A 10,688-nucleotide genomic window follows, 5' to 3' on the forward strand; every position below is an offset into this window, starting at 1 on the left:
ATGAAAACCAAATTGTGGATTGGATTGGGAAAGAAAGACCGGATTTCTTTATATAAAATACTAGACGCTTAACCACACTATATGCGGAGTTATTGAATAAATAATATTTTTATTAATTGATGGAGTTAATGAATGAATTTCATAAATTGATTAAATTATTTTTGTTCTAATTAATTATCTTAAATAAAAGGAAAAAGAATGTACAATTCTTTTAATAAAAGCTATTTTCTAATTAAAATATAATATAAATAAATAATAGAAGTGACAAAATAAATAAATTGACTGAAAAAGAAAAAAATATTGGTAGAAATGGCAGTTTATCCAAGAGAGAGAAGAAAATGAGAGAGAGGATAGAAATATGGAATGTGAAATAGTGAAAAAAGTGTTAGAGGGTAATTATTTTTTTAATTTACAATTATATTTCAAGAAATTTTTCGATCAAGTCACAAGAGATTCAACTGGGGCTTCCTCCCATTGGAACTTCCAAAAAGTGAAGGAAGAAGATCCAACGGTAAAAATCCAATGGTCTGGAGGCGTGACTTGACCTCTCATGACTTGACCGAAATATTTCCCTTATATCCTTCAATCTAATGGTCTAATAAATCAACATATAAGTAATATATATATATAGATATTATGACATTACTCTCGTTATTTCGGAGATGAAATATTATATTACTCCACCTCTTAATAGGTGGCTTTCCGATTCATAACTTGTATTTTTCTCTTTATAAGAATTGATAGTACTTACCTCCAAATCAGTAATTTGTCGGCTATTATATCATATCATATTTTTAATTCGAACATAGCAGCTTTTCAAGAACCAACCAATCACTACCCTACTGATGATAAATGCATATGGATGGCACACATTATCACGAACGGGGAAAAAGAGAAAAGAATTGGTGAAATGACAAAAAAGCGAGGGAGAAGAAAGCATGCAATAAATGAATGAGAGGTCTATGAGGCATGTGAAGGTTGGAAAAGGAAGCTTCCGGATGGTAGCTCTGAGGGATGCCAAAGGGACGACCAAATTTAAGGCGAAGTCTGACTTTATGCATATGCCTTGTCAAGTGTATGTTGCCCCCTTTTTTTTCTTCTTGATTATAAAGAATGCTATTGTGCTTAGTACCATTGTTATTAGAATCGAATCAGAACGGCCGGTTTGACTGGTCGGACCGAGAACCGACACCATGTCAAATCCGATCTATTTAAAATCTCAAATTGCATATTTAATGACTTGTTTGGTTTGCAAATGTGATTTTAAAATCACAACTTTAACTTAATTCTATCAACAACAAAACAAAATAACTCATAAAAAGTCAAAGAGTGAGCCCTATTTATACTACTCTTTTTCAAAATCAAAATCTGATTTTAAAATTCTATTTTGAAACCAAACGCAACATAAACCGACCGATTCTATTAATTTTATATTGATAATCCTAAATCCCAAATCTTCCCTTATCTCTGTCCCCCACTTCACCTTTCATCTTTCACCTTTCACCTTTCACCTTTCACCATCACCTGCACACATCGCCAACAACCACAGCCATCACCGCCGACAACCACCCGCCATTGTCATCTGCCACTGTTGTCGCCGTTCTTTTCACACCATCATCGACGCCCTAATTTTATTTTCTTCTTCTTTGTCACCTCTCCCAATCAAGGCACGGAGCTTCGAATGAAAACTATGAGAAAGAGTAACTTATTTGGAAAAAATAAAAAACTAAAAACAAAGGAACTAATTAAAAAAACTAAAGAAATAGGTGCTAAATTAGAACCTTTCCATTTTAACATATTAAATTATTAAAACCTCACCAAAAATATTCATGAGAGTAAAAAAAAAACTCTTTATTCTCCACCAGAGTTCCATTTTGGAACTTTACTTGAGCCTTATGTATAGATACATGCTCCAAAAATATAATAAATACTTATGCTCCATTTGGAAATGAAGTTAAGTTTAGCTTAATTTAACTTCACTTTACTTTTCATTCAATTCAAAAACACAATTATCAGGGAAGTATATCCCTGTGAGTTTGCAGGTCACCATAATTGCTCCCGGGTTGTCAATCATACTCAGATAATACAACGAAGAAATGTCACTCACAACTGCTTTTCCCTTCTCGTCAGCCATGGCGTTGGCTCCTCGACACTCCTTACGAACCCTAAACCATCACTGCTATGATACCAAATCAAGTTTGGAGAAGAAATATGTATTCTCACTCTCAAAATCTGTCAAAGTACTAAGTGTCCCATATATACATCGATATACAATCAGCAGACTAAGGAAAGTAATAAAGAGAGAATAGAGAGAATGTACACCAGGCTAATTACATTGAAGTAAACTAGAAATCAGGGATATATTTCCCTAATAACAATATTTTCCTTCAATTATTTAGCAAAAAAATATTTTTCTTCAATTTAATAATAAATTCTCTCATATACTTTTTTTATCTATTATTATAATTAATTTTTTAATACTAAATTCTCTCAACTATTTATTACTTTTCTCCCAATTCAACAACAAAATCATTACTTTTTTTTAATCTTTTTCTTCAATTTAACAATAAAATTTCACAACTACTTTTGTCTTTATCTCGTGAAATCAAATAAAATCACAATCATACTCCGTTACTGAATGCACTATTTAATTTTTTCTTTATATCCAGTATAAAGATAGTTTTCACTAAAATCCATTAAAGCAGAAATAATCAATAAATATGAGAAATACAAGAAAATATTTACGAAATACTTCAAATATCTTTAACTTTAAAGATGGAGAACTTGAGATACAAGGATTGCCCATATGGTACTCACAATAGAAGAGATGCTCTATTAGAAAAATTCTTGTTGGAGTTTTTGGCCGATGCCTTCCCCCTTCGACTAGGTCCTATTTGTCGCAATACAAAATGATAACACACGTGAATGGACTAAAATAAAAGATATACATTAATTGTACCAAAAAGAATCTTCAGTTTTTCTTCACATGAGTATTTTCAATTTTTCTTCACATAAGTATTTTAAACTTTTCTTCATATGGCATTGCAGAGAGAATCTAGCTCTCCTCCATGCTTTATGCGAGTGCGCGATTACTTTTGTATTTTTATACAATTTTAATTTTGATATTCGAGAAAAATCTTAGATTTATGGAAATTATGATTTATCTTTGTGAATATTTTGTAACCGTATCTAGTTAAGTAAAGGTGGATAGTTTTAAAGAAAGTGTCTTAATTTTTTTATTTTTTTATTAAAATAGGAGAATAAATAGGAACGTGGTTTTACAATAAGATCAAACTATAGAAAATATAAAAGTGGTTACATACAATAAACAAGAAATAATAGTATAAGGTATTAAAGAGGGAATTTTTTTCCCCATCAGAGCTTATCTTCACATGATCTTGTAAAGAATCTGAAAGCTTTTTTGCATATATATAATTTAATTTTTTTTATAAATGAATTCTTTAAACAATAAATAAAAAGCATATGGTTCGATTACGATATTACTTCATCAAATAGTCGCTTGGTATATTCAAGTTTCGAGAAGTAAGGAATCAAAGAAGAAGCCAACCCATGTCGTTCTTGCTTAGTGCAAATCACGACCTTCCATTTTTGGCTGAGTAAGTATATGTCGTCCGTTGCTTGTCACATCACCTAAAAGAATGGTTAGATACATCCACGTAAATTACAAAATAATAAATTTTCTTAATTTCATTAGAAAACAGAGTAGATGAATAACAATATATGCAAAAATATATGACTATAATAAGGGCTTTTGTACAGACAACTAGTAATTTTCACTAACAATATCATGACGACATCTCGACCGGTTGAATAACAAAAACAACGAGAATAATAATTTTTATCACAATAAGACAACAACGCACAGTGTACAGGAAAGCATTGCGGGGTGGTGTTTCAAGACTGCAAACTTAACAAGAAGTCGAGTTCGGACTTCAACCGAGACTCACATAGAAGCCCTGAGCACGTTTTTCATCATCAGATATTCTCGTGCCCCTTTATTTCTCTTTTCGTACCTCTCTCTCCATGCCATGCCTTTCATATATGTAATAACCTAACCTGACAAATACATGGTAACGTCTAAACTTACTAACTAGGCTGCTCAATCAACGCATGCCGCGTGTTCCTTATGATGCACCTTCACGCACTGGATCATATCCTTGGCCGGCATTTGACCCTACAGATTTAACGGTCAAACCGCTTCGCTGCGGAACCCGAAGCTGAGCGGTTGGATGTGATCTTATATTTTTATTTTTTAAGAAAATAAATAAATTTAATAAAATGGATTAAAAAAAACACAAACTTTTCACATTAAATTCTAATACGAATTTTTCCCTTAATCTAAAAATACACAAACTTTCGATTTGATAACAATTTTAATACGGAGTAATAGTTGAAAATGAGGTCCCCACCCCCGGAATCGAGAGAATGAGGGTTCTCTCAATTTCAGGGGAAAGGGCCTCGATTCCAATCACTACTTCTGATTAAGGTTGCTAGCGCCCTCTCTCCTATTGAAGTTATTGGCGCCCTCTGTAATCTCAATTTTGTTCAAATTAACGAAAAATTTCACGTCATATTAGAATTATTATTAAATTAAAAGTTTATATATGGTTAAAGAAAAAAAAATTATGCCAGAATCATTTAAATGCGAAAAAGTTTATGTTTTTTTTTATTAACATTAAAAAATAACGAAAAATGAAGAGATATATATCTCTTCTTAAACATACCATGCGGAGGAAGGGGTTGAAGTACAGCGAAGAAGTAGAGTTATGGAAATCGAAGATCCTAAGATCTCTCTCCGTCACCCTCCGCGCAGATCGGGATCGGAACCAGAATCCTAAGACCAGGGGGAACCCAAACCCTTTGTGGCGAGAGAGACAACTCAAGATCTGCTGCGAACGGCGGGAACGATTTGGCGGTTCTGAGGTGCTGCGGTTCGGAAATTCGGAGTTGAGGTGAGGTCAGGTTAGAGGAGCTTCATCGTGCGTTGCTGTGGAGGCAGCTTTGGGAGATCTCGGAGATGAAGAGCCTCTTCAAGTCGAAGCCGCGGACGCCTGTCGAGGTTGTGCGGCAGACACGCGAGCTGCTTGTCTTCGTCGACAGCAATCCGGAAGTTCGCGAAAGCAAGCGCGAGGAAAAGGTCCTCCCTTTCTACCCTGACTTAAGATTCTAGCTATCCTTCTTGTCACCCATTAATCTGAATCTGCGTTGGGGCGATGGACTGGCTTGGATTGCATCGAGCATTGTGTGCTTGAATAGAGTATGAATTATTATCCTTCTGGACGAGCTTGAAGGTTGCCGCTTCCGAGCAGCTGAATTTACTTCCTCTTTAGCCTATTGTATTGGTTCTTTATGTTTCTGGATCTTCGGGAGACGATCTCGATTCTCTAATCGCATCTAGATAGTTTTTTGCGCCAAATACTTTCGGTATGAAATTGAATTTGAATGCGTTATGAATGCAGTTTACCAATTACCGTGACTGGGGAGTGTTTCTCTGAGCTGAGGTCATTGGCTTTATATAGAAAGTTTAGCTTTTGGTTTGGGGATAATTTTCTCTGAGATTCTAGTTTCAGCTATATCTTAGAGTTACAGGAATTCAGATTGTCTGCATCTGGACTATCCCGATTTGAACAACCTCTCTTGGAGGGTTTTTACCAATCCGTTCAAATCCAGAAAAAGGCCTTTCCACGATGATTTACGAATAGTAGCTAGTAATATGAATCTGACCCATTTTATTCTTCGCTCCACTACTCCATGGTTAACCTATGATCTCATTTTGATTATGCTCTGTTAACACCTGAGCTGCGCATCTATTGACTCTTGCTTGAAGGGGACTTTGACCCTGCGCTTATATGTCATGCACAGATGGCAGATCTGTACAAGAACCTAAGGGAGATGAAGTCAATTCTTTATGGCAATAGTGAATCTGAGCCACTATCAGAACCTTGTGCGCAGTTGACTCAAGAATTTTTCAGAGAGAACACGCTGAGACTTTTGATAATATGTCTTCCAAAGTTGAACTTGGAGGTAAGCTCAGACATCCTCATTCACCATGCTTCCCTGTAATCATTATACTTTTGCTTTTAGTAATATCTGGGAAGGAAGCTAGAAAATGAACTACACTTCCTGATGCAAAATTTATAATATATGCTGTCAGTAATTTCTGTAAGGATCATATTATGCTGCCTTTAATGTGTGAAAATCACCTTTTGCAGGCTAGAAAAGATGCCACACAAATTGTTGCAAATTTGCAACGGCAACAAGTTCATTCACGGCTGATTGCATCCGATTACTTGGAAAAGAACTTCGATCTCATTGACATATTGGTAGCTGGGTAAGAACATTGTTCTCACAGCTTAATTTTTTACCTATCCCAGAAAGGAACAATCTTTATGCAAATTAATTTGCTTTCGTGCTTTTTCAAAAGGATAAATTAATGCCTGTTAACCTATTTGTAAATTAATTTTTATATATGATGTCACAATGTAAAAGCAATTACTTTTCTCTGATGTGTATGCAAGGTGGACCGGTAAGGGGTTATAGACTAGGTAATTCTTGACAGTTTTAATTTTCCAGAATGATTGAAAATGAACTTACTTGCTCTCATGGTTATGGTAGATTAGTTTCTTGTTACTTTGTTTTTTGGAAGTTACAGATTTGTAATTTTTTTTTTTCAGTTATGAAAACACAGACATGGCTTTGCACTATGGCGCTATGCTAAGGGATTGCATACGTCACCAGAGTGTTGCAAGGTGAGCTTAGTGATCTGGGGATATTCTTTTTTAAGCTGAAACACCAGGTGTTGACAATCAGTTTATTGCTTATGACAATCAATTTCTATAGATTATATATGTGGACATGCTTGTGCTTAATAGTTCTTGAAGAATACAGAGTTGCTTCAATTTGCAATCTAGAATATGTTTCACTTCACTTTTCAGATATTCTGTATAATCTTCTTTGTGGCTTCTCGCTGTTCAACACTTTTTAGTTCAGATGTTGAGGTCGACAGTTTATCTTCTTGGAAGCTGTTCAGACAATGTCTATCCAGTTCTCATCGAATATAATTTATTGCCCGTTTTGGTCAATTGCAGGGCTGTTTCCAGCTTTTTTATCTGATGATTCTTGTTGCATGTATTTGATTATATTTAATTTACTGAAGTGATTTCAATTCCCAGGTATGTTTTGGAAGCAGCACATGTGAAGAAGTTTTTCGATTATATACAACTTCCAAACTTTGACATTGCTGCAGATGCTGCTGCAACTTTTAAGGTCGAGTTCTCTCTAGTTTCTCTATTTTCTGTTTCCTATATACGTAGTTTATATATGACTTGTGGACCTCCAGTAGATATAATGAAATTTTTTTGTTTTCCCTGGGCATTTGGTTGCAGGAACTTATGACTAGGCATAAATCGACAGTAGCAGAATTCCTGTCCAGAAACTATGACTGGGTAAGCATTCAATTACTAAATTAGTACTTGAGTTCAGTATACCATTAATCTGATTATGTAGCCAGCTTGAGATGAAGTTGCTCATCTTTGATGCTCTATAGTAAGTTGGGAATGATGATATCTCGTCCGTACTTGTAATAAATTTTTATCCACCTTATCAATTAAGAAGTTCTTCGAGTGGTTCTGCAAGTTAATATGTTACATTCGATATCAATATTAACGGTCATGGTCAATTCCAGTGCGTTGTTTTTCGAGTGGGTACTTCGATGTTGGAATGACTATGCTTCTGGTTAGTCATTGATTTGTTAGTACTTGATTGTTATCTAATTTTTATTTTTATTTTTTTTCTGCAGTTTTTTGCCGAATATAACTCGAAGCTTTTGGAATCTAGCAACTACATTACCAGAAGACAAGCTACTAAGGTGAAAAAAAAAATTGCTTATATACTTGTGTGGCTAAGTAGATTATCCTCCCCTGCAATAATTTTGCATTTGGAAGGTTCATAATGGTTTTTTTCTATTTTCTTTATTTTGGGGGAGGGGTGGATTTTGTATTCTCTAGGTTTCGCCTGCAGATGATTTTATGGCCATTGAGCTAGCTAAATATTGATCGGGAGCTATGACCTCATTTACTGATTCTTCCATAACTTGCCATTCTGGAACTGTTGCTGTTGTTGTCTAGTTCGTTACAGTATTGTTTGCTGGAGTGATCTTCGAATAATATAATTACCTGCAGTGCTGATTGATGTCTCATCTCCCCAGCTTCTCGGTGATATTCTGCTGGACCGGTCGAATTCTAGCGTGATGATGCGCTATGTGAGCTCAAAAGATAATTTGAGAATCCTCATGAATCTCCTGAGGGTATAACTTTATCCTTGCCAGGGCACTATGTAGAAGTCTTAAATGTTGACTTTTTCGTATTTCAACCTATATAATTTTTTTTTTGTTTAATTAAGCGGCTAATATTTTCTGCGCTGCAGGAGTCGAGTAAGAGCATTCAAATGGAAGCTTTCCATGTTTTCAAGGTAACATATATTCTTTGAGGTTTTAGTTTTTGAGATATTGTTTCGAAAGAGCTGCTGATGAGGTTTCTCTCTATGTTTACAGCTGTTTGCTGCTAATCAGAACAAACCTGCTGACATCGTCAAATTACTCGTTACCAACAGAAGCAAGCTCCTTCGATTCCTCACGGACTTCAAATCTGAAAAAGGTTGGAATTATAAACTTCCCTCGTCATCAATCCAGATCCGAAGGTCTGTGCTTTTAGTGATAAAGTGCTGCCCCTGTTCTTTCAGAGGACGAGCAGTTCGAAGCAGACAAAGCCCAAGTTATGAAAGAGATTGCATCTCTCGAGCCGAGGTGACAAATGCGATCCAGAGTACGACTCTTGAACTCAATCCTGTAATTATTAACTAACAGCAGTCACTGTGCTATGTTTTTCCGGTTGAGGTCTCGATCTCGGGGTTCTCAATTGCTTTTTGGTTTCTTCCTTGTAGATTCCGAGCTTCTATTCTGTACTGAAATGATGCTGCAGCTGTAAGTTTAATTAGGCGAACAATAAATCTTTGAAATGTAATTTCGTTTAATACTTGGGAGGTACTGGTGCAGCTGGAACTCTCTTTTTTTTTTACCACCAGCTGGAACTCTATCAACTAACGGTTTGTCTTAAAATAACTGTCCATCTACAGATTCTACGCATTGTCGGTATTATAGGAGAAATTATTGATTGGATAGTCCAGTTCAATAATTTCAACTCCAGTGCCAGAGCTTTGTGCACTTAAAAAATACTACTCGGATACTCAGATATTATATATATTTTTCTTGGCCGGAATTCGGGTACTATGCCAGCCCATCCAGTTGCATACCCCCAACGGGAGGAACAGCGGCTGTCATAAGATCACGGTCGAGTAGCTCCTCTCATTTCCTCTACAGCTCCTCTCTCTGTCTCTCAAAAACAAAAATCTGAATTAATCTAAAGGTTGACTATATTATCGGCCAGTTAAAGCCACAATATCCCGTGGCGGGAGACACTCGGGCCGTTTCTTGCATTGTTGTTGAAATTGCGGAGATTGATATGATTGAGATATTGCGAGAGAGTGCAAGTGAGATGAGTCCGATCGGCAGTTGTAACTGTGGAAGGAGGTCGAGGAGTAGCAGGTTGGGTTGGCGTCAGACAATAACGAGGGTGGGATAGGTTTTGTGGCATCCGCGTTAGCTTGGGGAAGGATGCCCGGAAGAGAGGGAAAAAAAAAAAAAAAGAGGTGAAAGAGAGAATGTCGTCTTTTTGTGCGGAAAAATTTATATTCATTCGAGGAAAAATGGGCGGCAGAAATTCCCTAATTGATAATAGCATTATTTGACAGTTAAATGGAGTTTATGACTGTAAGGACCATATTGACATGTATGATAAGTAGAGAGGCACATTAATGATGAAATGACCAAATTGGTGTATGCGAGGAACCAAATTAGTGAATTGACGATTTGATGGTTTTCAATTTCGTTCCCGGCAATATCATTATGAGACTAGTATACAGCGGAGATCGAGTGGCTCACGTTATTAGAACGAAAAAATGGGTCATAATTAATTGAAAGTCGATTCCTATTGACCCCACTTACGACTTCAATACAATGCTCTTGATTAGGACGTCAAAGTAGACAGCAGAGATGATTACTCAATTTGTACCTTATTGGATATCCTAGGGGATTGTGATTTTACCACGTGAATTCCATTACATATAACTGTTACATATAAGACTTCATACTTTTAGATAACATCAAGGCACGTGTTGAATCCCATTTGTGAGAGAGCACAAATTTGATTTCTTTTTTTCCTTTTTTTTTATTCGGTGTACAAATAGGAGCCGAAGCTCAAGAGAGGCTCAGAGTGTTGATAGTGCGGGAAAAATTCCTTGAATGATACAAATCCTTTTAAGTCGTAACGCGGATGGTACAAAATCTTTTTTTTTTTGTAACAATTTGATACAAAACGTATCAAATTGACGGATTGTACTTGATTGAAACAATTTGATACGTTTTGTATCAAATTGTTACAAAAAAAAAGATTTTGTGCCATCCGTATTATTACTTAAAAGGTTTTTTTTTTTGTATCATTCAACTAATTTTTGCATCAGGACTCCCCCATTTATGGGGCGAGCAAAATCATGCATGCTCAACCAACATCCTTGGTTCTCAAACCCCATAATATCCAAAAACCGACACCCGA

General features: G+C 35.8%; 1 protein-coding gene across 2 annotated transcripts; it reads left to right on the forward strand.

The window, feature by feature from the left end:
* Positions 1–4,738: 4,738 nt before the first annotated feature.
* LOC116208796 (putative MO25-like protein At5g47540) lies at positions 4,739–9,296 on the forward strand. 2 transcript variants are annotated; one of them, XM_031542358.1, is made up of 12 exons: positions 5,039–5,158; positions 5,884–6,045; positions 6,234–6,352; positions 6,696–6,770; positions 7,194–7,287; positions 7,407–7,466; positions 7,820–7,888; positions 8,228–8,326; positions 8,446–8,490; positions 8,573–8,675; positions 8,761–8,843; positions 8,962–9,296. In XM_031542358.1, exons 1-11 carry the CDS (start codon positions 5,039–5,041, stop codon positions 8,826–8,828), a joined length of 1,014 nt encoding a protein of 337 aa, XP_031398218.1. In that variant the 3' UTR covers positions 8,829–8,843; positions 8,962–9,296. The 2 variants fall into 2 exon arrangements, with proteins under 2 accessions (XP_031398217.1, XP_031398218.1); XM_031542357.1 differs by having other exon boundaries at positions 4,739–5,158; positions 8,573–8,843.
* The last annotated feature ends 1,392 nt before the right edge of the window (positions 9,297–10,688 follow it).

Source organism: Punica granatum, chromosome 5 (genome assembly GCF_007655135.1).
Source record: "Punica granatum isolate Tunisia-2019 chromosome 5, ASM765513v2, whole genome shotgun sequence".
Taxonomy (NCBI): domain Eukaryota; kingdom Viridiplantae; phylum Streptophyta; class Magnoliopsida; order Myrtales; family Lythraceae; genus Punica; species Punica granatum.

Bases quoted from the DNA above. Each gene is read 5' to 3' on its own strand.
- LOC116208796 (XM_031542357.1), top strand. From the start codon at position 5,039: ATGAAGAGCCTCTTCAAGTCGAAGCCGCGGACGCCTGTCGAGGTTGTG. The intron at 6,353-6,695 runs GTAAGAACATTG...TTTTTTTTTCAG, and splicing joins ATTGACATATTGGTAGCTGG to TTATGAAAACACAGACATGG. The intron at 7,889-8,227 runs GTGAAAAAAAAA...TCATCTCCCCAG, and splicing joins CCAGAAGACAAGCTACTAAG to CTTCTCGGTGATATTCTGCT.